The 25158-nt window shown below is 47.4% G+C and overlaps 1 protein-coding gene across 1 annotated transcript in view; it reads left to right on the top strand.

Annotated features, from left to right (window-relative positions):
- Positions 1 to 415: 415 nt before the first annotated feature.
- The window catches only part of kcnk2b (potassium channel, subfamily K, member 2b), a gene marked incomplete at its 3' end in the record, with an annotated part of 78729 nt that continues 53986 nt past the window's right edge, over positions 416 to 25158 (top strand). Inside the window, exons 1-3 of the mRNA XM_084453534.1 lie at positions 416 to 730; positions 10566 to 10683; positions 20394 to 20554. Of these exons, the coding sequence (XP_084309660.1) occupies positions 542 to 730; positions 10566 to 10683; positions 20394 to 20554 (468 nt within the window). The 5' untranslated portion in view covers positions 416 to 541. The remainder of the gene's footprint in view (positions 731 to 10565; positions 10684 to 20393; positions 20555 to 25158) is intronic.

Here is a 25158-nt window from a genome sequence, read left to right as displayed (position 1 = left end):
GCTTAAATGTTCAGTATCACAACCATATTTATTATTTCAGCAGTCCATAGCACTCACTTCACTCTGTAAACTGCCCTCTGTAATATATATATATATATATATATATGTACACAGTACTGTATATGTGTGTGTATGTATATATATATATATATATATATATAATTTATATATATATATATATCATGTATATATAAATATATTGCATTTGCATATTTACATAATATGTAAATGCAACTTTGAAGCAATTTGCATGACATAGTGAGCATGCACTGGACCAAACCACTGCCTTTGTCCAAACCAATTTTATCATTATCCTTTGAGCCATCCATTGCCAAGAGAGACCGTATAAGTGATGAATGATCCGGGCGTCGTTAACCTCCCAGTGACCGCCAACGATTCCGCCCTCACAGTGGCCACACCTGACCTCCTGGACCCAAAGTCCGCCGCCCACAACTCCAAGCCCCGCCTCTCATTCTCGGTGAATCCCGTGTTGCTGAATACCCCTGACGACGAGGACGAGTACGACACGCGAATCAGCGTCATGAGGTGGAAGACGGTGTCCGCCATCTTCTTCCTGGTGGTGCTCTACCTCATCACCGGGGCCCTGGTGTTCCGGGCGCTGGAGCAGCCGCACGAGAGCTCTCAGAAGCTGGCCATCCTGGCCGAGAAGCTGGACTTCCTGTCCGTCCACGCCTGCGTCAACTCCTCCGAGCTGGAAGACCTGGTTAAGGTAGGGTTCTGATGTCACTTGTCAGTTCGCTGTCGCAGACTGTTTTGCGGTCTCTGTAGTCGTTGTGAGCGAGTCTCCGTGGACGGGTTTGTTTGTAGGACTACGCGGGATCCCAGTCTGGGAAGTTGGCCTACAGAGCCCTAAAACAGAAAAGTAACAAGAACCACAGAGGCAAAGAACCTCCCCTGTAGCCAGATATGGCCAGAGCTCATTGGTTGGCCAGAGTTCATACGTAGATATGGCCAGAGTTCATACGTAGGTTGGATAGTTCATAGTTCATAACTGAGAGTGAAGATTCTAACAGACAGGAAATGGGTCTGGGGGAGAGGGAGTCAAAGTGCAATGGTCCACGATTCAAAATGGTTTTCTATGTATTTTGTTTTATTGTTTTATTAAAGGATCCCCATTAGAGACACATGAATGAGCCTCTAGTCTCCCTGGGGTCCCACAAAGTAATACAACACAATACAAACATACAATTAAAAGACATTAAAGTACAATTCTATGTTCTATGGATGATTCTATGGATTTGCACTGGGCCGTGATCCAAATTTGATATCAGAGCATATCAGAACTCAGGAATGGAAATATGTTGGTATGCAGTGTGGTATATTGATGATATTCAGAATATAATGTTAAGGTTTGGAGGGGGGGGGGGTGGGTAGGACCCAAAACGCAGACAGCAGGCAGCGCTGGGTTTTAATCTCAAAAAAGGCTAAAAAAAAAAAAAGTATAAATGGGAACAATAGGGAGCAATCCACTAACAAAGACAATGAACCAACCGAGAACAAAGGAAACAGGAGGGCATATATACTCTGGGAGAACAATCAAGGAACAACGTACAGGTGTGCAAAAAGACCTGACGAGACACAGGTGCAGACAATCACCCAGACAAGGACATGGAGGGATTCCAACACAAGGACAGAGGGAGCTAGGACACAAGGGAAGGGAACAGGGAACGAGGCTAGGACTGGGAATGGGACTGGGCAGGAAACCAGGGGAAACTAGAGGTGGAAGTTTAGAAACACAAGGAAGGAGCTAGAAGGGAAGACTAAGCTAGAGGGACAGGAGTGATGTGGGACTAGTGAGGGACAGGTGTCTAGAGAGGGACAGGTGTCTAGAGAGGGACAGGTGTCTAGAGAGGGACAGGTGTCTAGTGAGGGACAGGTGACTAGAGAGGGACAGGTGTCTAGAGAGGGACAGGTGTCTAGAGAGGGACAGGTGTCTAGAGAGGGACAGGTGTCTAGTGAGGGACAGGTGTCTAGTGAGGGACTGGTGTCTAGAGAGGGACAGGTGTCTAGAGAGGGACAGGTGTCTAGTGAGGGACAGGTGTCTAGAGAGGGACAGGTGTCTAGAGAGGGACAGGTGTCTAGAGAGACAGGTGTCTAGTGAGGGACTGGTGTCTAGAGAGGGACAGGTGTCTAGAGAGGGACAGGTGTCTAGTGAGGGGACAGGTGTCTAGAGAGGGACAGGTGTCTAGAGAGACAGGTGTCTAGTGAGGGACTGGTGTCTAGAGAGGGACAGGTGTCTAGAGAGGGACAGGTGTCTAGTGAGGGGACAGGTGTCTAGAGAGACAGGTGTCTAGTGAGGGACTGGTGTCTAGAGAGGGACAGATGTCTAGTGAGGGACAGGGGACTAGTGAGGGGACAGGTGTCAGAGCTGGGGCTGGTAGGACACAAACCAACATAGAAGACAAGACAACAAACACAAGACCAAACACACAAGGAGGCAGAACAAAACCAGGTGACAACGTGATCAGTGTACAACAGTCTCTGGGGGAGTGCAGGGGCAGTCACTGGGAGGGGAGGTGCTCAGGGTCAGTCTCTGGGAGGGGAGGTGCTCAGGGTCAGTCTCTGGGAGGGGAGGGTCAGGGTCAGTCACTGGGAGGGGAGGTGCAGGGTCAGTCTCTGGGAGGGGAGGTGCAGGGTCAGTCACTGGGAGGGGAGGGTCAGGGTCAGTCACTGGGAGGGGAGGTGCTCAGGGACAGTCACTGGGAGGGGAGGGTCAGGGTCAGTCACTGGGAGGGGAGGTGCTCAGGGGCAGTCACTGGGAGGGGAGGTGCAGGGTCAGTCACTGGGAGGGGAGGTGCTCAGGGGCAGTCACTGGGAGGGGAGGTGCAGGGGCAGTCACTGGGAGAGGAGGTGCTCAGGGGCAGTCACTGGGAGGGGAGGTGCTCAGGGGCAGTCACTGGGAGGGGAGGTGCTCAGGGACAGTCACTGGGAGGGGAGGTGCAGGGGCAGTCACTGGGAGGGGAGGTGCTCAGGGGCAGTCACTGGGAGGGGAGGTGCTCAGGGGCAGTCACTGGGAGGGGAGGTGCTCAGGGGCAGTCACTGGGAGGGGAGGTGCTCAGGGGCAGTCACTGGGAGGGGAGGTGCTCAGGGGCAGTCACTGGGAGGGGAGGTGCTCAGGGACAGTCACTGGGAGGGGAGGGTCAGGGTCAGTCACTGGGAGGGGAGGTGCTCAGGGGCAGTCTCTGGGGGTAGTGCAGGGGCAGTCACTGGGAGAGGAGGTGCTCAGGGTCCAGGAGAGTCCGGGGGGCACAGGAGCTCAGGGGTCAGGGATCCAGGCCGGGAACAGGGGGTGAGTAGGGGGAACCAGGGGTCCGGGGCATGGGTGAGGTTCTGAACCGGGAGCAGGGGGTGAGTAGGGGGAACCAGGGGTCCGGGGCAGGGGCGAGGGTCTGGACTGGGAGCAGGGGGTGAGCAGAACGAACCAGGGGTCCGGGGCAGGGGCGAGGGTCTGGACCGGGAGCAGGGGGTGAGTAGGGGGAACCAGGGGTCCATGGCATGGGTGAGGGGCGAGCTGAACGAGCCAGGGGTCCGGGGCAGGGGCGAGGTTCTGGACCGGGAGCAGGGGGCGAGCAGAACGAACCAGGGGTTTGGGGCAGGTGAGAAGGTCCAGACTGGGAGCAGGGAGCGAGCAGAACGAACCAGGGGTTTGGGGCGGGGCAGAAGGTCCAGACTGGGAGCAGGGGGCGAGCTGAACGAACCAGGGGTCCGGGGCAGGGGAGAAGGTCCAGACTGGGAGCAGGGAGCGATCCAGGCCGAACCATAACAATATAAGAATATCCCAGCCAGCATTGACAGGTGGGCCCAGCTGGGTGAGTCCAAATGGGCTTGATGTGGCCTTAGTCAGATCCCACTTCAAGCCCATGTGGGTGAACCAAGGTGGGGCCACTGTGGAAACCGCAGACTAACCCACTTGGGACCCGTTCTGCCAGCGTTTACCCCATATGGGCCCCACCTGTTAATGCTGGCTGGTATATTCTGAATATACAGACCCTTTTCGCCCAGTGTTGACTTTCCCATCTTTATCAAAGGACCTTGTCAAGGTTGGTGAGAGCCTTTGGGGTGACCAGTGAGCTGGCACGATGCTCACCCACATCCAAGGGACCGTGAGCTCATAATGAAGGATAGTCGCACTTATGGACGAGAGGAAGCATTTTCCCTTTAAATGGTCGCAACCACAGTTCCAGGCCACTCGCGCACAACCGCAAATGGCACTAGAACATTTTCCCCTCAGTCCATTTTTCAAACGGAAATGACCACTTAAAGAAAAAAACTTCTCTGAGGAAATGGTGTGAGGCAGCCCTGAAGTGATGCGCGATAATGCTGTGTCATGCTATAGCCTCCATTAACACCCATTAGTCAGCTGTTGCCACAGGCCCACCCTGCCACCCCCCATGGGGATCTCTCTGATGATTTATTGATGCACACACAGCCCATGGACTTGGTCCGCTCAGCCACCCCCCCAAACACACACACATACACATACACACATACACACACACACACTTATTTTTCTTTCATGCTTCACCCCCCCCCCCCATGTCCTGTCTCTCTCTCTCTCGCTCTCTCTCTCTCACACACACACACACACACAATCACGCTCACTCTTTAGACGCCCCCTTCAAGAGAGTAATTAATAGAGTGTGTGATGTTGACAGCTCGGCCGTGGGGGGGTGGGGCGGGGGCGCTCATTCGAGCGCTAGAGGCGTCGGGGGCGTGATCGTAGCAGCCAAGAGGGAGGCAGCGCTTCCACTGAGGGATCATCATCCCACATGGTTAGAGACAGCATGGGCGTGAACGCCAAAACAGCGTGTTGACATGGCAGCTCTGGGGGGGCAGGAAGAGGCGGGGCCAGCAAGGGGGGGGGGGCGCAGGAAGAGGCGGAGCCAGGCAATGACAATGTAATGCTAAACAAGATTATTTCTGGGTCCGGAGGGTCTGGAGGAGGATGTGGGGCTGACGTGCCTCTCTTCTGTTCAGCTTGGAAAGGCTGAGAGGCCGCGGTGATGAAAAGCCGTGGCGCACCGATGGTGTGTGTGTGTGTGTGTGTGTGTGTGTGAGTACACACAACCAGCAGTGCATGCGGCTGTCTAAGAAAACGAGAGGGGGGGAGTGCATGACACGTCCACTGATTGAATGACCGACATATTGCCGTTACAAATCTGCCCTCTACCGATTGGACAGCGCACGGTCGGAAATTCGGCGTTTGTGTTCAAGGTGAGTTCACACGGCCACCCCGCTCGGCCTGGCTGTCAGCACCTCCGCTGCAACCCTCTCATCCTCTCTCAGCCCCTGGGTCAGCAGCTCCGTGCCACTCTGCCTAATCTGTGACCTCTGACCTCCCCACCCCCATGCTACATCTACTCCTCTACACCCCCCCCCCCCTCCCCAATCCACCCTCTCAGCTGTTTCACACTTTTCCTCAGCACTTTACACCAGCCTGGGGTCACCCATTACAGCTGAGCTCAGATCTACGCCTCCACTCCAGCATGAGTAATGAAAGCAGACGGCGTCCTGACAGCCCCTCTCACCGCCGCGGGGGTTCGGCCTCCGGCGCTCTGCTGGCGGTGCAGTTCAGGACCGGGGACCCCGGCTGCTTCTCCTGCTGTTTGAGGGATCCGGATGATGGCAGATATTGCCGGAGCTGCACTCTGCTTGTAGCCTCTACCCTGCATGCAAATGAACTCGCATTCATTCTCAGCTCTTCTGAGATCCCACTTCTGAGATCCCACTTCTGAGATCCCACTTCTGAGATCCCACTACTGAGATCCCACTACTGAGATCCCACTTCTGAGATCCTGTCCATTACTGAGATCCCACTTCTGACATCCCACTTCTGAGATCCCACTTCTGAGATCCCACTTCTGAGATCCCACTTCTGAGATCCCACTTCTGAGATCCTGTCCACTTCTGAGATCCCACTTCTGAGATCCTGTCCACTTCTGAGATCCCACTTCTGAGATGCTGCCCACTTCTGTGAGAGTGATGAGATTGCGAGCAGGAAAGCGCTGACATGCTGTACTTACAGGGCCACAAGGGAAATTGGCCAGATACAGTACGAGCACTGCTTTTCTCATGTGCTGCTTGTCAACACGGGTTACCGTCACAAATCTGCTTTCCTCTGGCTTCTTCTGTTCCCGCAGCGGAAACGGTTTTTCACTGTCACTGTCACTGTCACTGTGCGCTTCCGCGACTGCTGAGTTCGAGGCGTTAATAGGGGGAACAGCAAATCAGTTATTTTAACACGCTTATCCTCGGATTTGGTCCCAATACACATCTCACCCAGAATGCCGTTCTGCCCCCACTAACCTTCTGAGCAGCGCGCTCCCAGGCACGTACGTCTGGGGGGCTGCAGGGCGGATATGGCTTCTCAAGCTCCAATTCTCAAGCGGTTCTGGATCTGGTGGGTTTTTCAGTGATTGCGGGGGAGAAAAAACATGGGTAGGAGCCAACTTTAACAGAAAGCCAGGGAATGTTTTATATGTGTTGCTGTATGTTCTCTCTGAGTGCTCTTGGATGCATAGAGAGGTTATTTCCACTGAGTGATTGTTGATAAAAGCCTAATTTCTTGTGTTCTCATGAAGCCCTGAACGAAAGAGAAAACGGAAAGGGTCAAAAACACCTCTTTTTTATTCAGTCCATGTTCAGGGTGTTGGAGATGTTCAGGGTGTTGGAGAAAGTGTTCAGGGTGTTGGAGAAAGCGAGGCTCTCTGGGGTGTTTGTCAAAGCAGGGCCTAACGAGAAGCCATTGTCACACTCACACATCAGTTTTCCCGCTCACACATCGACTGCTTAAGCATCCTCCTCCTCTCACCGACTAGAGTTCAATGCAAACATTTCCATGATGAACGAGGCCAAGGTCAATTGGGATTACATTTGCGTTCTTAAAAATACAAAGGAAGATTCTGGTCGATGATCGAGTGGCCGCTCAAGAAACCAACGTTTTTCTAGAATTGTTGTCAAAGCAGGGCCTAATGAGAAGCCATTGTCACACTCACAAATCGAAGATAAGGATCTTCTCTTCTCACAGACTGGAAATAAATAGATGCCTGAAGGAGACAGGTGTGTGTGTGTGTGTGTGTGTGTGTGTGTGTGTGTGTGTGTGTGTGTGTGTGTGTGTGTGTGTGTGTGTGTGTGTGTGTGTGTGTGTGGAACCGGGGGGAGGGGGGGGTGGTGGCATGTAATAGGATCTAGTGTGCTATAGCAATTAGGATGGCTATTGTTTCTCGTTGTAACACCCAGTGCCGTGGTTTGTGTTGAGGTGCTCAGTTGCCTAGCGCCTAGCGTTCAACATTTACCCTCTGCCTCTGACTTTTATTAAATAACTATAGTACACATATCTGTGTTGTCACGGTTACAAAATGTGGATTAGTTGAAATTGTGACAGAAGCATCCGCAAAAAACAACAACAACCAAACCTGCCGCCTCGCAGCATCTCTGTGTCTCTCACTCTGGGACGGCTCAGTGTAAACTGTCTCAGTGTAAACTGTCTCAGTGTAAACTGTCTCTCAGTGTAAACTGTCTCAGTGGTAACTGTCTCTCAGTGTAAACTGTCTCTCAGTGTAAACTGTCTCAGTGTAAACTGTCTCTCAGTGTAAACTGTCTCAATGTAAACTGTCTCTCAGTGTAAACTGTCTCAGTGTAAACTGTCTCAGTGTAAACTGTCTCTCAGTGTAAACTGTCTCTCACTGTAAACTGTCTCTCACTGTAAACTGTCTCTCACTGTAAACTGTCTCTCACTGTAAACTGTCTCAGTGTAAACTGGCTCAGTGTAAACTGGCTCAGTGTAAACTGTCTCTCAGTGTAACCTGGCTCAGTGTAAACTGCTGGCGAGGCGGTTTAGAAGAATGCTTGCGCGGCGCTCGCCCTACTGAGAGTGAGACGGATGAGCCCTTAACGGATGAGCCCTTAACGGATGAGCCCTAAACGGATGAGCCCTTAACGAGCGCAGTAGGACGCTGGCGCCCAGCAGCGCGTGCTTTAGCGCTTACTGGTATGAAAAAAAAAGATCAGCGCTTCTACTTTACGTACTGATAGAAGCTCATCCTCCACAGTCTCCCCCTGCGGCTGTTTGTGTGTGTGTGTGTGTGTGTGTGTGTGCGCCTGTGTGTGTGTGTGTGCCCGCGCCTGTGTGTGTGTGTGTGTGTGTGTGTGCGCGTGTGCCCAGAGACCCAAGAGCTCAGGGGGCCCCAATGCCAGAGCCTCTGTGTGAAGTTGCTGTTATTAACTTTGCATTTCTTGTCGAGTAGTCAAAGGGCTCGTCGCTTAGTCATGTTAATAACCCAGCCCCTAAAGTCCTGCTGGAAAACTGAAGGAATCGGCTAAACGCTCACTCTGAAGACGTCACAAGGAAGAAAACATTAGGAAACCTTTTAAGTGAGTGCTTATCCCCTCAGTCAGTAGTAGCAGTAGGAGTAATGTACTGTAGCTACTCCAATTACACAATGTGGGACTTTCAACTTCGCCTTTTGGATTTCTCCCCACAGAGTTGAGGAGTCAAAACTGAGCTGGAGAAAAAACTGCTTTTAGTTATAGAGCATGGGTTTCAAGAGATCTTCAAATTAGACTTTTGTGTCTGTGCCCAGGAGCCCATTGTCTCATAAACCGCCCATGTGTGTGTGTGTGTGTGTGTGTGTGTGTGTGTGTGTTCTGTCTCTCGGAGATGACTTCACTCTGTGTCTCCAGAGATGTAGGTGATTTTGATCTGAGGTTCCTGTCAGTAAGAAGTGTACGCACACAGCCACTACACCGAACAGGCTGGAAACTCAGAGGCCACACACACACACACACACACACACACACACACAGAATGCACAGATGCATGCAACTGCAAAGACAGGTGCAGGTCAGGTGCACATATTTGACACATGGGGGCGTTGGAATGAACTCGCGCACACGCACACACACACAAACGGGTACACACAGAGGTAGTCAAAAGAACACACACACACATCCAATGCCACGAGTGAACACACACACACACAAACAGGTACACACAGAGGTAGTCAAAAGAACACACACACACACACATCCAATGCCACGAGTGAACACACACACACACACACGTGCCAAAAGCAGAGTGGAAAGCCTGCCGACCATCCTGGCCGTACTAATAAACTGCATACGACCATCTGCTGTTTTCCCTGTCACAAATTACCCATGATTCCCAGCTCCTAATGAGTCAGACTCGTGTGGGATGTCTGATACCTGTTGGTTGCCTCGTCACACCCGAGCACTTCCTCTCTAGATTTCACCTTTATAAAGTTGACTAGGGCCCAATCCCAAACCAGCCACCCCTACCCACTCCCACTCTGCCACCGAGTGTCACTCCAAATCAAGTGTCACTCGCTGCTATGGAGGGCACTCAAAATTGAGGGTGAGGGATATAAATGGAAAGCCAAATGTGGGACAGACTCCCCACTCCACCGGAACCGACCGGGACAGGGCCGTCAGCATGGCATGTTTAGGTGATTTATGGGGAAAATGTTTGATTTATAATAAAAATATAAATCACTTTAATTAAATACATGTGTGATGAGAAATGGTCAAAAATCCAAACGCTGATGTTTTTGCAAATGAGCTCTAACTCTAAATGAATACTATTACACTGTCCTGAGACAAATACATAAATCAATAAATAACTGACCTCCATGCTTCTTTGGCAGCATTCCTTTTTTTGTGAAGAGGCATTTGCATATCGCAGCCTAATCAGCTACTTTGTCTGTTCCATTGTCCCTGTAAATAATGGAATATATGATGTAATTTTGACATAGACCTAGGCCTATTTAGATTTATTTGATGTCGGCTGTGAATACAGGCTTTTAAGAGTTTGCTACAAGTCAAGTGATATAGGGATGAAGTGATGTTCTCCTATTTTTGGTTTTATCTTTTGACACCACATTCTGTGATTTAGTTTGAGGCTGTGAAATCAGTGTGAGGAAAACAAGTTTGAGTGCTGTCAAATAATCTCGAATAATTGAGTGTGGGAAGACGGAACTTTATGTAAATGCCGTTTCTTCTGCTATCAGCAGCTTGCACCGATGAGGGCTTGCTATTTAAGGGTTTGACAGTTCACTCGCACTCCAAGCGCACTCCGCGCTAATTGGTTTGGGACGGCCCTTAACATGGCGAAGATCGGCGTGAACGCGCGAGCGGATAGGGCGAGGGGGTAAGGGCTGGTTTGAGATTGGGCCTATACTTGCAGAAGTGATCTGCCCAAGATGGCAGCCTGGGCCAGATAGCTCTCACTCTTCCTTATCATCAGCATGAATGACGAGGTGTTTATTATCGTTGTTGTTGTTTGTCAGAACTGCTAGTTGCTTTGTTTGGGTCTTTAGCGCGTCTGAAAGTGACCCTCTGTGATGCGTAGCTAAACCCCACCTCTGAGCGGACGCCCATTCTGTCACTCTGAACCTGGAGAAACAGCTCTGAGCCCACAGACAGACCAGTCTCCCTGTGGCTGGCATACAGATTAACGCAGCTAGTTGTGTGTGTGTGTTTGTGTAGATCTACAACCCTCACATCAAGTTTTCTTTTTCCCTCCGCAGCAAGTGGTGTCCGCTATCAGGGCGGGCGTGAACCCGTCAGGAAACGCCTCCAATCAGACGAGCCTGTGGGACCTAAGCAGCTCCTTCTTCTTCGCCGGAACGGTCATCACCACCATCGGTAAGACTGGTAATCAATACTGCATTGTTTGAGAATCGATTCATTTAGAAGAATTCTAGGGAGGGTGTAAATGGAACAAGAACAATGTATTAGTCCTACGTATATTGTGTGTGTGTGTGTGTGTGTGTGTGTGTGTGTGTGTGTGTGTGTGTGTGTGTGTGTATTGGATGTACGTACACTGTGTTCATCATAATTTGAGCTGTAAACTGTTAAAATCCTCTCGGCTTTGGCACCCCTTCTACTCTCTCCAAGACTGCCAGCTTCAGCTGAAAAAGCTTAGTTGCCTACTGGGTAAATGCAACCAACCCCCTTCCCCCCTCCCAACCATACACACATGCGCGCACACACACACACACACACACAACACAACACAAACACTTCCTTTCGCTGCCCCTGTCAGAAGACCCTGTCAGCTGAACATGTGTGCCCAGAGTGCTGCTCTGCACGGTCCCAGCGTCTCTGTCGCAGACGCTGTCGCTTTCCCAGCTACAAACATCGTAGAAGTGACAGCAATATGCTAATGACCTCATTTAGCCCTCTGCTTTCCAAGTTCCATCAGTTTGCACTTGATGCAAGAGAGAAAGAAAATGTAAGGCGGTTCCTTTGAACAGTTGTTCCTTTCTTCTGATTTAATTTTCATCTTCCTCTGGGAGATGGTCTGATGGGATTTTCTATTTTTCGCTTCACTGCTGCTGGGTTCTGCGTCGCTGTGTTTGGAATCGCTGTCTGGTGTTGGGGACTGCTGTCTGGTGTTGGGGACTGCTGTCTGGTGTTGGGGACTGCTGTCTGGTGTTTGGTGGTGTTTGGGACTGCTGTCTGGTGTTGGGGACTGCTGTCTGGTGTTTGGGACTGCTGTCTGGTGTTGGGGACTGCTGTCTGGTGTTTGGTGGTGTTTGGGACTGCTGTCTGGTGTTGGGGACTGCTGTCTGGTGTGTGGGACTGCTGTCTGGTGTTGGGGACTGCTGTCTGGTGTTGGGGACTGCTGTCTGGTGTTGGGGACTGCTGTCTGGTGTTGGGGACTGCTGTCTGGTGTTGGGGACTGCTGTCTGGTGTTGGGGACTGGTGTTGGGGACTGCTGTCTGGTGTTGGGGACTGCTGTCTGGTGTTTGGGACTGCAGTCTGGTGTTTGGGACTGCTGTCTGGTGTTTGGGACTGCTGTCTGGTGTTGGGGACTGCTGTCTGGTGTTTGGGACTGCTGTCTGGTGTTGGGGACTGCTGTCTGGTGTTTGGTGGTGTTGGGGACTGCTGTCTGGTGTTGGGGACTGCTGTTGGGGACTGCTGTCTGGTGTTGGGGACTGCTGTCTGGTGTTTGGGACTGCTGTCTGGTGTTTGGGATTGCTGTCTGGTGTTGGGGACTGCTGTCTGGTGTTGGGGACTGCTGTCTGGTGTTGGGGACTGCTGTCTGGTGTTTGGGACTGCTGTCTGGTGTTTGGGACTGCTGTCTGGTGTTTGGAATCGCTGTCTGGTGTTGGGGACTGCTGTCTGGTGTTGGGGACTGCTGTCTGGTGTTGGGGACTGCTGTCTGGTGTTGGGGACTGCTGTCTGGTGTTTGGGACTGCTGTCTGGTGTTGGGGACTGCTGTCTGGTGTTGGGGACTGCTGTCTGGTGTTGGGGACTGCTGTCTGGTGTCTGGGACTGCTGTCTGGTGTTGGGGACTGCTGTCTGGTGTTTGGAATCACTGTCTGGTGTTGGGGACTGCTGTCTGGTGTTGGGGACTGCTGTCTGGTGTTTGGAATCACTGTCTGGTGTTGGGGACTGCTGTCTGGTGTTTGGGACTGCTGTCTGGTGTTGGGGACTGCTGTCTGGTGTTTGGGACTGCTGTCTGGTGTTTGGGCTTTTTCCTCACTGGTGTTTGGGATTGCTGATGTTTTGGAGCGTTTTTTCCAATATTTATAAAGCGTTAAACAGTGTTAAACAGGATCACAGCAAGCCTTTTGTTCTTTCTCCATTCTTTGAAGTCAGGCTTTTATAGGTTGCATTACCATACGTCTGACTCTGCTCAGACTTAAACTCAACTTAAACACATCCCCTCTGAGTTTTGTGATCTGTGTGTGATGGTCACATGCGCCAATGATTCGTACAAGAGCAGAGCTAATTCTTTGGAGACGACTGCTTAAAGAAAGTGCAGATATCCAGCTATTGATTAAGTCAGCAATGGAGAAATGGAGCGGATCTGACTCACAATAGGGTGATTCATCTTCTTTGATTTCCACTATACAACCCAGTGGCCCAACAATAGAAGCTGGTGGTTCCTTAATGAGGAACCCACCACTCATTCATCTCTGCCATAACAATTCTGCTGTGATTAATTGTCATCACAAGCTCTTCTCTTACTAATCTCAGTCCTCTCTCTCTCTCGTTTGATTTAATGAGAGGTGCTTAGACAGACCACACTGACACAACCGTCTTGTTAGAGCAACAGTGTTTGAGGGCAGTACTGGATACATGTTTAACTGGATTTACAGCCAATCCTAGTCAGGTGGGTCTCTTTCCCATCTCTCTGTGCATGTATTCAGGAAGTGAAACACATCCCCTGCTGGTGTCTCTATCAGGAAGCCAGAAGGAGACAGCGGTCATTGATCACATAGCCCCCCCACCTCCACGGTAAAACCTCATTAACTCTCCTTACGATAGTGTGTCCCCCTCTTATAAGACTGCAAGTCTGCATCCTCCGTATAACAGCCAGGATATCAGAGCATCTCACAGGAGTTGTCTTTCACGTGGTCCTGAGGGCAGGGAGCTGGGAGCAGAGCCAGCTTCTCCGTCTTATCTCTTAGATCGGCATGGAGACTGTTGTCACGTAAGGTACTGTGTTCCGTTCCACCACTATTCTCCGTAAGATCCTGCTTCTCTAGATAACAGCCTTTACTACACTACATTACAGTCATTTAGCAGACACTTTTATCCAAAGTGACTTACAATAATTGCATTTAACGTAGGAAAAGCCAATGTACTACTACTTTGCAGAGTTAAACTGTGTCTCAATTGAAGCCAAACAATCTGGTGCCCCCCCCTCACACACACACACACACACACACACACACACACACACACACACACACCCACACACACACACCCACACACACACACACACACAGCAAAGGCTAATCAAATGGTTTGCTTTAATCATTGTATTTCAGGTCTGTCTTCAAGTGAATTAATGAGCGTGAGCAGGGCGCAGTCATTAAGCTTTTATAGTCTATATAGCAGCTCTATATAGCTCTGAGCTCATAGCTGCCCTATGAGTTAGATTATGTAATCTAATGTACACCGTTAATTATGGAGGTCTGCACATTAGCACACTGCCGCTGCATCATTTATATAACGTTCATGAAAGTTTCAGGATGTTTACTCCCCCCCCCCCACAAATCTACAAATGCATCACAAATTCCAAATCTGCTGTTGGGTGAAGGAAGGATTCACAGTGTTGTTCATGATCGACGTGCTGCTGCATCATTGATGAGAGCAGAGACCGAGTGAGCCACAGGTCTATAGACTTATTGATGAGAGCAGAGACCGGCTGAGCCACAGGTCTATAGACTTATTAATGAGAGCAGAGACCGGGTGAGCCACAGGTCTATAGACTTATTGATGAGAGCAGAGACCGAGTGAGCCACAGGTCTATAGACTTATTGATGAGAGCAGAGGCCGAGTGAGCCACAGGTCTATAGACTTATTAATGAGAGCAGAGACCGGGTGAGCCACAGGTCTATAGACTTATTGATGAGAGCAGAGACTGGCTGAGCCACAGGTCTATAGACTTATTAATGAGAGCAGAGACCGGGTGAGCCACAGGTCTATAGACTTATTGATGAGAGCAGAGACCGGCTGAGCCACAGGTCTATAGACTTATTAATGAGAGCAGAGACCGGGTGAGCCACAGGTCTATAGACTTATTAATGAGAGCAGAGACCGGGTGAGCCACAGGTCTATAGACTTATTGATGAGAGCAGGGACCGGCTGAGCCACAGGTCTATAGACTTATTGATGAGAGCAGACCGGGTGAGCCACAGGTCTATAGACTTATTGATGAGAGCAGAGACCGGCTGAGCCACAGGTCTATAGACTTATTGATGAGAGCAGAGACCGGCTGAGCCACAGGTCTATAGACTTATTAATGAGAGCAGAGACCGGGTGAGCCACAGGTCTATAGACTTATTTCGTATTCAGCTCTGAAGCCTTAATAATACAAATAAAAACACATAGTAGAGTAACTTTTGCACTTATTTTTTGGTCACAGTTCTTTTCTCCTCTCTCTCTCTCTCTCTCTCTCTGTCTCTCTCTCTCTCTCTGTCTCTCTCTCTCTCTCTCACACTTTCTTTCACCCTTTCTCTGTCCCGTCTCTCAACAATTCATGCCGTGTTTCTTCCCCCTCGCACCGCCTCCCTCATACACAACAGTATCTCATCTTTTATCTCTCATCTCTTCTTCCTTATGCCGTCGTCATCCGATGTAACCCAAAATAAACTGCTTTTCTGAGAGGAAACGGCCTCGGTTGTGCTTCCTCCAAGTTCCGGGCTGACATCCCATAATAAGATTTCCTATTAAACACAGGTGCAGTGATTCATTTCCTGCTCCTCTCTGGTGCTAAAAGGGTTCTCCTCTTGAATATCACCTCATCTCCACTTTACTGTCGGTCATCGGGGCCCCTAAGCGCTCCAGGTCCCAGGCAGCCCCCCCGTATTCATCCAAACCAGGACCCCCTGATTGAAGACAGCCCTTGGGACAGGAGCTGGAAATTGGCTCGTTGTTATGCTAGTTGTTAGGGGCAGCCGAAGGAAAGAGAAGTAGGGTTCCAGTCCAGGGATTGTAAAGTAGAGCTTCCAGTCCAGGGGTTGTAAAGTAGGGCTTCCAGTCCAGGGATTGTAAAGTAGAGCTTCCAGTCCAGGGGTTGTAAAGTAGGGCTTCCAGTCCAGGGGTTGTAAAGTAGGGCTTCTAGTCCAGGGATTGTAAAGTAGGGCTTCTAGTCCAGGGATTGTAAAGTAGGGCTTCTAGTCCAGGGGTTGTAAAGTAGGGCTTCCAGTCCAGGGGTTGTAAAGTAGGGCTTCTAGTCCAGGGATTGTAAAGTAGGGCTTCTAGTCCAGGGATTGTAAAGTAGGGCTTCCAGTCCAGGGATTGTAAAGTAGGGCTTCCAGTCCAGGGATTGTAAAGTTGGGCTTCTAGTCCAGGGATTGTAAAGTAGGGCTTCCAGTCCAGGGGTTGTAAAGTAGGGCTTCCAGTCCAGGGATTGTAAAGTTGGGCTTCTAGTCCAGGGATTGTAAAGTAGGGCTTCCAGTCCAGGGGTTGTAAAGTAGGGCTTCTAGTCCAGGGATTGTAAAGTAGGGCTTCTAGTCCAGGGGTTGTAAAGTAGGGCTTCCAGTCCAGGGGTTGTAAAGTAGGGCTTCCAGTCCAGGATTGTAAAGTAGGTCTTCCAGTCCAGGGATTGTAAAGTAGGACTTCCAGTCCAGGGATTGTTGCAGGTCCTGGTGCAAAGCCCGAGAAGAGGGAGCCAGTTCATAAGATACAGATGCATGTTGGGTAATACAGGTCAGATCGGGGTAAAGGGAACATTTACAATTGACTGCATTTTGTCTGTGTTTGAACTTTCTCCTATATCATTTGTGATTCAGATTTAAATTGTATACGATTGCTACACCCGCAAAAAGCAATCGATTTAGAAGGCATTTTTCTCTGAGTATTTCTCTGATTCAGACTTGACCTTCTGTTTTCAATGCTGTAAGTGGTGCTGGTTTAGAGTCATATGATGCAGAATGAATCTGCAGTGCATGAATCTGAATGGGGGGATTGAGGTTCCTCTCAATGGAGTTTTATGGCTGTGCAAAAGCTACGGGGGTCAGGAGACGGTGGATCTGTAATCTGTATTTGTGCAGGTGTGCTGGAGTCCTGCTGTGTGTGTGTGTGTGTGTGTGTGTGTGTGTGTGTGTGTGTGTGTGTGTGTGTGTGCGTTTGTGTGTGTGCGTTTGCCCTCGCTCCATCAGTGTGAGCTCAGGTCTGCTGTGCAGAGAGGGGGGCTGTAAATTATAGATGCTGCAGGGGATTAGAACACTACGTGACTCTGCTCACCTCTCTCTCTGCTCTCACCTCTCTCTCTACTCTCTGCTCTCTCTCTACTCTCACCTCTCTCTCTACTCTCTCACCTCTCTCTCTACTCTCACCTCTCTCTCTACTCTCTCACCTCTCTGCTCTCTCTCTACTCTCACCTCTCTCTCTACTCTCTCACCTCTCTCTCTACTCTCTCACCTCTCTCTCTACTCTCACCTCTCTCTCTACTCTCTCACCTCTCTCTCTACTCTCTCTCTCTACTCTCACCTCTCTCTCTACTCTCTCTCTCTACTCTCACCTCTCTCTCTACTCTCTCACCTCTCTCTACTCTCTCTCTCTACTCTCTCACCTCTCTCTCTGCTCTCACCTCTCTCTCTACTCTCTCACCTCTCTCTCTGCTCTCTCACCTCTCTCTCTACTCTCTCACCTCTCTCTCTCTACTCTCTCACCTCTCTCTCTACTCTCTCACCTCTCTCTCTGCTCTCTCACCTCTCTCACCTCTCTCTCTACTCTCTCTCTACTCTGCTCACCTCTCTCTCTACTCTCTCTCTACTCTCACCTCTCTCTCTACTCTCTCACCTCTCTCTCTACTCTCTCTCTACTCTCTCACCTCTCTCTCTACTCTCTCACCTCTCTCTCTACTCTCTCACCTCTCTCTCTACTCTCTCTCTGCTCTCACCTCTCTCTCTCTACTCTCTCACCTCTCTCTCTACTCTCTCTCTCTACTCTCACCTCTCTCTCTCACCTCTCTCTCTCTACTCTCTCACCTCTCTCTCTACTCTCTCACCTCTCTCTCTCTGCTCTCACCTCTCTCTCTACTCTCTCACCTCTCTCTCTCTGCTCTCACCTCTCTCTCTCTGCTCTCACCTCTCTCTCTCTACTCTCTCACCTCTCTCTCTGCTCTCACCTCTCTCTCTCTGCTCTCACCTCTCTCTCTCTGCTCTCTCACCTCTCTCTCTCTGCTCTCTCAGCTCTCTCTCTACTCTCTCACCTCTCTCTCTGCTCTCACCTCTCTCTCTCTGCTCTCTCACCTCTCTCTCTCTGCTCTCTCACCTCTCTCTCTCTGCTCTCTCTCTCACCTCTCTCTCTACTCTCTCACCTCTCTCTCTCTACTCTCTCCTCTCTCTCTGCTCTCACCTCTCTCTCTACTCTCTCACCTCTCTCTCTACTCTCTCACCTCTCTCTCTGCTCTCACCTCTCTCTCTCTGCTCTCACCTCTCTCTCTACTCTCTCACCTCTCTCTCTACTCTCTCACCTCTCTCTCTGCTCTCTCACCTCTCTCTCTCTACTCTCTCACCTCTCTCTCTACTCTCACCTCTCTCTCTCTGCTCTCTCCTCTCTCTCTCTACTCTCTCACCTCTCTCTCTCTGCTCTCACCTCTCTCTCTGCTCTCTCTATCTGCTCTCACCTCTCTCTCACCTCTCTCTCTACTCTCTCACCTCTCTCTCTGCTCTCTCACCTCTCTCTCTGCTCTCTCACCTCTCTCTGCTCTCACCTCTCTCTCTCTGCTCTCTCTCTCACCTCTCTCTCTGCTCTCTCACCTCTCTCTCTCTGCTCTCTCACCTCTCTCACTGCTCTCACCTCTCTCTCTACTCTCTCTCTGCTCTCACCTCTCTCTCTCTGCTCTCTCTCTCACCTCTCTCTCTGCTCTCTCACCTCTCTCTCTCAGCTCTCTCTCTGCTCTCTCACCTCTCTCTCTGCTCTCACCTCCCTCTCTGCTCTCTCTCACCTCACTCTGCTCTCACCTCTCTCTCTCTGCTCTCACCTCTCTCTCTCTGCTCTCTCTCTCTCTGCTCTCACCTCTCTCACCTCTCTCTCTACTCTCTCACCTCTCTCTCTACTCTCTCACCTCTCTCTCTACTCTCACCTCTCTCTCTCTGCTCTCACCTCTCTCTGCTCTCACCTCTCTCTCTCTACTCTCTCACCTCTCTCTCTACTCTCTCACCTCTCTCTATCTGCTCTCACCTCTCTCTCTGCTCTCTCTATCTGCTCTCACCTCTCTCTCTGCTCTCTCTATCTGCTCTCACCTCTCTCTCTCTGCTCTCACCTCTCTCTCTACTCTCATCTCTCTCTCTCTCTGCTCTCACCTCTCTCTCTGCTCTCTCACCTCTCTCTCTGCTCTCTCTATCTGCTCTCACCTCTCTATCTGCTCTCACCTCTCTCTCTGCTCTCACCTCTCTCTCTGCTCTCTCTTTCTGCTCTCACCTCTCTCTCTCTGCTCTCTCTCTCCAGGTTTTCCCCATTATTCTCAGTAACAAATAACTGCAACTTTCAGTGGTGATGATAATAGCCTTGCTGTTTATTTATTTGCTGTTTAAGCAACCATTATTATCTTATGTTTCTATGCATGTAAAACAAAACAATATTTGAGGATTACAGAGTGGAGGGGTGTAGCATGGGTCAACTTAGAACACATTACATTTTGGTGAGGATCAGAATCACTGGGCAGATACACAAATTAAAAGAAAACATTTTCCATACTTGATCTCCCTTCACTTTATTGCTACTTCTGCCAGGTTCACCGTACTGCCCTGCCCGGTGGCCGAGTGGTAATGCATTGCTCTAGTGATATGTAATCAATCAATTGATTAATTGTAATTAAAATAACATTTCCAAACAATCCCAAAAGCGTTTTTTTCTGCCTGCTTCACATCACAGCTCCTCGCAAACACTGAGCCGATGGTGGGTTCGCTGACGGTGAGACGAGGAGAGACGAGTGAACGTTCTTCAAGTGATAGAGCGTTGCCGTTATCGTCCTGTTGTACGTGTTCACAGCATCACAATATTTGCAAGTGGCTTCTTGTCCTTTCTGTTCGATGTGATTCCACACTCTGCTTGGCCCGCTTCCTTTTTCCAAAGATGCCGCTGTTGATTTCTCTGCATTTCTCCCGAGATGGCTGCTTCGCTACCACGTTGTTTGATAGTAGATCGAGTAAATTTCACATGCTCGAACAAATCCTTAACGATCAATGAATCGATTTTCGATGAATTGTTTGCGTCCCTAATTTTTAACAATTTCTACTGAGTTACACCAACAAAATGCATTAATGCTCGGAGGCCTGTGTTTTCTGAGCACCCTTTCTAGTTTTTTGTTTGTTATTCAATGATTATTATTAAAAACTTCTTAGGCTCTTGACATGTAGGCTAACAACATACTAGCTATCACTCATTGTTTTGGCTAGCCAGCTGTAGCTAGCCTATGTTACTATATTTTTATTACTCAGTGAGTAGATAAAGAAAAGGCACATCAAATAACTATGGCTAGTACAAATAAAAGGGGAAGCTAAATTCAGGAATTGAAGTAACGTTAATGTTAGATAACGCATTTAGTAAGCTAAATGCTATTCAGCACTTTGAGATTGTCTCACTATGAAAAGCGCTTTATAAATATTTTATTTTATTATTTATGTAGCCCTAGTTTTCTGAAGTGTTTTCAACCAGTGTAATCGACACTTGCACAGTGTGAACTTGACATACGAAGTACATATCAACATACAGTATGTGGTTTGATCACATAGACCTCAATATAGAAAAAAACTAACTTGGTAGACAGGAACCAAGCTCCATTCACAACAGGGTTCCGTGATAACCAATCAGACGTCAGTTTAACTTCAATATCATGGATGATTTGATTAACTTGCACTGCCATCTCTCTCTTTGTGTGTCAGGTTTCGGGAACATCTCGCCTCACACAGAGGGGGGGCGGATCTTCTGCATCATCTACGCCCTCCTCGGCATCCCTCTGTTTGGCTTCCTACTGGCTGGGGTTGGGGATCAGCTGGGGACCATATTCGGGAAGGGGATTGCCAAAGTAGAGAAGATGATTGTGGTGAGTGTTACTGTGTGTGTGTGTGTGTGTGTGTGTGTGTGTGTGTGTGTGTGTGTGTGTGTGTGTGCGTGTGTGTGCATGCTAAATACACAGACAATTTGATCAGAAAATTCCCCTTTGTAAATCTTGAGCGGACCACCCTTGATCAACTTCTATGAAGGCCAATCACATAACCCCTGTATTCATGGAATCACATAACCCCTGTATTCATGGAATCACATAACCCCTGTATTCATGGAATAACATAACCCCTGTATTCATGGAATAACATAACCCCTGTATTGATGGAATCCGCCGTGGCACCATAGCATTTCTGATCCCCAGGCTCATAAGGCCAAGGATTCAACTGCTGTTCAGACTACTGCAGTCAGTCTGCCCACCTCCAGGATGCATTCCTGTGTATTTAATACATTCAAACACAGACAAGTCATTTGACCATACTGAGCCATCGCTGAGAGAACCTGTCCCTGAGCATGGTAGAAATAGATACCTTTTAAGGGTGCCATGTCAAACGACTCCCAGAGAGCACTTTAAAAAGCCAGACCATATATTTGAATCTTTTTTCCGCCAAAGTGTACATTGCTGAGATGTTTCTCTTGTGTTTGAGACTCACAAGTGGTGCTTCTAAAATCATTGCCTGAGGTTCTATCATCAAATGTGTTTGAGGTGTCCTAGAGCATCATTGAGATGTTTGAGTTCTATAATATCTAGTTTTCTGTTATGTCCTAGAGCATCATTGAGATGTTTGAGTTCTATAATATCTAGTTTTCTGTTATGTCCTAGAGCATGTAGAGATGTTTGAGTTCTATAATATCTAGTTTTCTGTTGTTATGTCCTAGAGCATGTAGAGATGTTTGAGTTCTATAATATCTAGTTTTCTGTTGTTATGTCCTAGAGCATGTAGAGATGTTTGAGTTCTATAATATCTAGTTTTCTGTTATGTCCTAGAGCATGTAGAGATGTTTGAGTTCTATAATATCTAGTTTTCTGTTGTTATGTCCTAGAGCATGTAGAGATGTTTGAGTTCTATAATATCTAGTTTTCTGTTATGTCCTAGAGCATGTAGAGATGTTTGAGTTCTATAATATCTAGTTTTTTGTTATGTCCTAGAGCATGTAGAGATGTTTGAGTTCTATAATATCTAGTTTTCTGTTGTTATGTCCTAGAGCATGTAGAGATGTTTGAGTTCTATAATATCTAGTTTTCTGTTGTTATGTCCTAGAGCATCATGGAGATGTTTGAGCTCTATACTATCTAGTTTTCTGTTGTTATGTCCTAGAGCATGTAGAGATGTTTGAGTTCTATAATATCTAGTTTTCTGTTGTTATGTCCTAGAGCATGTAGAGATGTTTGAGTTCTATAATATCTAGTTCTCTGTTGTTATGTCCTAGAGCATCATTGAGATGTTTGAGTTCTATAATATCTAGTTTTCTGTTGTTATGTCCTAGAGCATGTAGAGATGTTTGAGTTTTATAATATCTAGTTTTCTGTTGTTATGTCCTAGAGCATGTAGAGATGTTTGAGTTCTATAATATCTAGTTTTCTGTTGTTATGTCCTAGAGCATCATTGAGATGTTTGAGTTCTATAATATCTAGTTTTCTGTTGTTATGTCCTAGAGCATGTAGAGATGTTTGAGTTCTATAATATCTAGTTTTCTGTTATGTCCTAGAGCATGTAGAGATGTTTGAGTTCTATAATATCTAGTTTTCTGTTGTTATGTCCTAGAGCATCATTGAGATGTTTGAGTTCTATAATATCTAGTTTTCTGTTGTTATGTCCTAGAGCATGTAGAGATGTTTGAGTTCTATAATATCTAGTTTTCTGTTGTTATGTCCTAGAGCATGTAGAGATGTTTGAGTTCTATAATATCTAGTTTTCTGTTATGTCCTAGAGCATCATTGAGATGTTTGAGTTCTATAATATCTAGTTTTCTGGTGTTATGTCCTAGAGCATGTAGAGATGTTTGAGTTCTATAATATCTAGTTTTCTGTTGTTATGTCCTAGAGCATGTAGAGATGTTTGAGTTCTATAATATCTAGTTTTCTGTTATGTCCTAGAGCATCATTGAGATGTTTGAGTTCTATAATATCTAGTTTTCTGTTGTTATGTCCTAGAGCATGTAGAGATGTTTGAGTTCTATAATATCTAGTTTTCTGTTGTTATGTCCTAGAGCATGTAGAGATGTTTGAGTTCTATAATATCTAGTTTTCTGTTATGTCCTAGAGCATCATTGAGATGTTTGAGTTCTATAATATCTAGTTTTCTGTTGTTATGTCCTAGAGCATGTAGAGATGTTTGAGTTCTATAATATCTAGTTTTCTGTTGTTATGTCCTAGAGCATCATTGAGATGTTTGAGTTCTATAATATCTAGTTTTCTGTTGTTATGTCCTAGAGCATGTAGAGATGTTTGAGTTTTATAATATCTAGTTTTCTGTTGTTATGTCCTAGAGCATGTAGAGATGTTTGAGTTCTATAATATCTAGTTTTCTGTTGTTATGTCCTAGAGCATCATTGAGATGTTTGAGTTCTATAATATCTAGTTTTCTGTTGTTATGTCCTAGAGCATGTAGAGATGTTTGAGTTCTATAATATCTAGTTTTCTGTTGTTATGTCCTAGAGCATGTAGAGATGTTTGAGTTCTATAATATCTAGTTTTCTGTTGTTATGTCCTAGAGAATGTAGAGATGTTTGAGTTCTATAATATCTAGTTTTCTGTTCTTATGTCCTAGAGCATCATTGAGATGTTTGAGTTCTATAATATCTAGTTTTCTGTTCTTATGTCCTAGAGCATGTAGAGATGTTTGAGTTCTATAATATCTAGTTTTCTGTTATGTCCTAGAGCATGTAGAGATGTGTGAGTTCTATAATATCTAGTTTTCTGTTATGTCCTAGAGCATGTAGAGATGTTTGAGTACTATAATATCTAGTTTTCTGTTGAGTCTGGTGTGAATCATGAACTCTTAAGAGTGGGTCCTTGCTTGTGACCAGACATGACGACATAGCAGCACACACTTATACAAGGGTTCTTACACCTTTTCCTAAGCGAAATTCAAGCACTTTTCAAGCATTTTCCAGGTGCAAGTTTTTCCAGTACCTAACGCTGGATTAATAATAATTAAATATTTACTCAAAATTATCATTTTGAGTAGAACCGCCACTGCCGATTAGCCTAGCTTAGCGGCATTCACTTGTACCAGGTTAGGTCGATTAGCCTACTTTCCAAATGTCACAAAATAACCCCCCAATACAACTCCAAAACTATTCTGTTTAGAGTTTTTAATGTGTGTATTTACCACGTTGAGTGATCACAATTTTTTATTAAACATTTTCGTTTTCTAATCAGAAATACTCAGAACTATTTTTTTTAGAACCAGGCGTAGGGATTACACGCATCACTCCAAACACGTAGCATTGTGACTAGCTAGGTATCGAGTTAAGCAAACCTGCGTTTCAACGAGCAAAGTGGATATCATCAGCTCGCACATAGTTAGATGCTACAATAGACTAGCTCGTATCTAGATACACCGTCCAATTGGGATCACTCAACGTGGTAAATACACAGTTTGAGCAAAACAATGCAGGGTGCATTTTAGTGCAGTGAATACTGTTCAGGCTGAGGTTGGGCCACAATGTATTTCTATTTTTGCGTCTTTGGTACTGCTTTCCTTTCTAAATGTCCTCTTGTCTTTGGTACTGCTTTCCTTTCTAAATGTCCTCTTGTCTTTGGTACTGCTTTCCTTTCTAAATGTCCTCTTGTCTTTGGTACTGCTTTCCTTTCTAAATGTCCTCTTGTCTTTGGTATTGCTTTCCTTTCTAAATGTCCTCTTGTCTTTGGTTTAAAAAACAAACAATGGCGCCCCGGTGCGTACCACGTGAAGGCAAGTCCTTATCGCAGCAGCACAGGTCTGAATCCGGCCCGGGCCCTGTGCTGCATGTCCTCCTCTCTCTCTCTCTCCCACCTTTCCTGTCACTCTACACTGTCCTGTATAATAATAAAGCACAAATGCCCAAAAAATATTATCTTAAAAAAACAACAACACACAAAATCCCTAAACTCATTGCCAGCTGGAACACAACAGCTCCAATGTGACTGAAATATATCTCACCTAAGGACGGTGACTATGTCCACACACGTTTGTATAATCTGCTTGGGGTATTCTTCCACATTATGTGTGACATATGAGGAGAACACAGCAGGCGTGCTCACTGTAAGGCCTTGTTATGTCACCCAAGCTGGACAGACTCACCACGAGACGTTCGACGACAGATATATTCCCCCGGAAAAAGGTCAGCAAAGGAAGTGACTCATCCGATTGTAGTCAGTGGAAGGGAAGCCTGCATTGAGGGATAGAGGATTTTCAAATGTTAATTTCCATCACAATGGGTTTCTAGTCATCCTGTTTGATATTAAAGGTCCCATGTGGAATTTCTAATCCATCTGAAGGTTCAAGAGAAAATAGCCGGCCGAGTGAAGTCATTACACAATACGGGTACAAGCGGACACAAATGAAGATCGTAAAAACTGACAAGCTCACCCACGCAAACACATAGACCACACACTCTAGTCTCATTCAAATTCAGCTCCATTGTCTGTGTTGATTG

This window comes from Borostomias antarcticus, assembly GCF_949987555.1.
Source record: "Borostomias antarcticus genome assembly, chromosome: 19".
Lineage (NCBI taxonomy): Eukaryota > Metazoa > Chordata > Actinopteri > Stomiiformes > Stomiidae > Borostomias > Borostomias antarcticus.
This window is presented reverse-complemented; position numbering and strand designations above follow the sequence as displayed.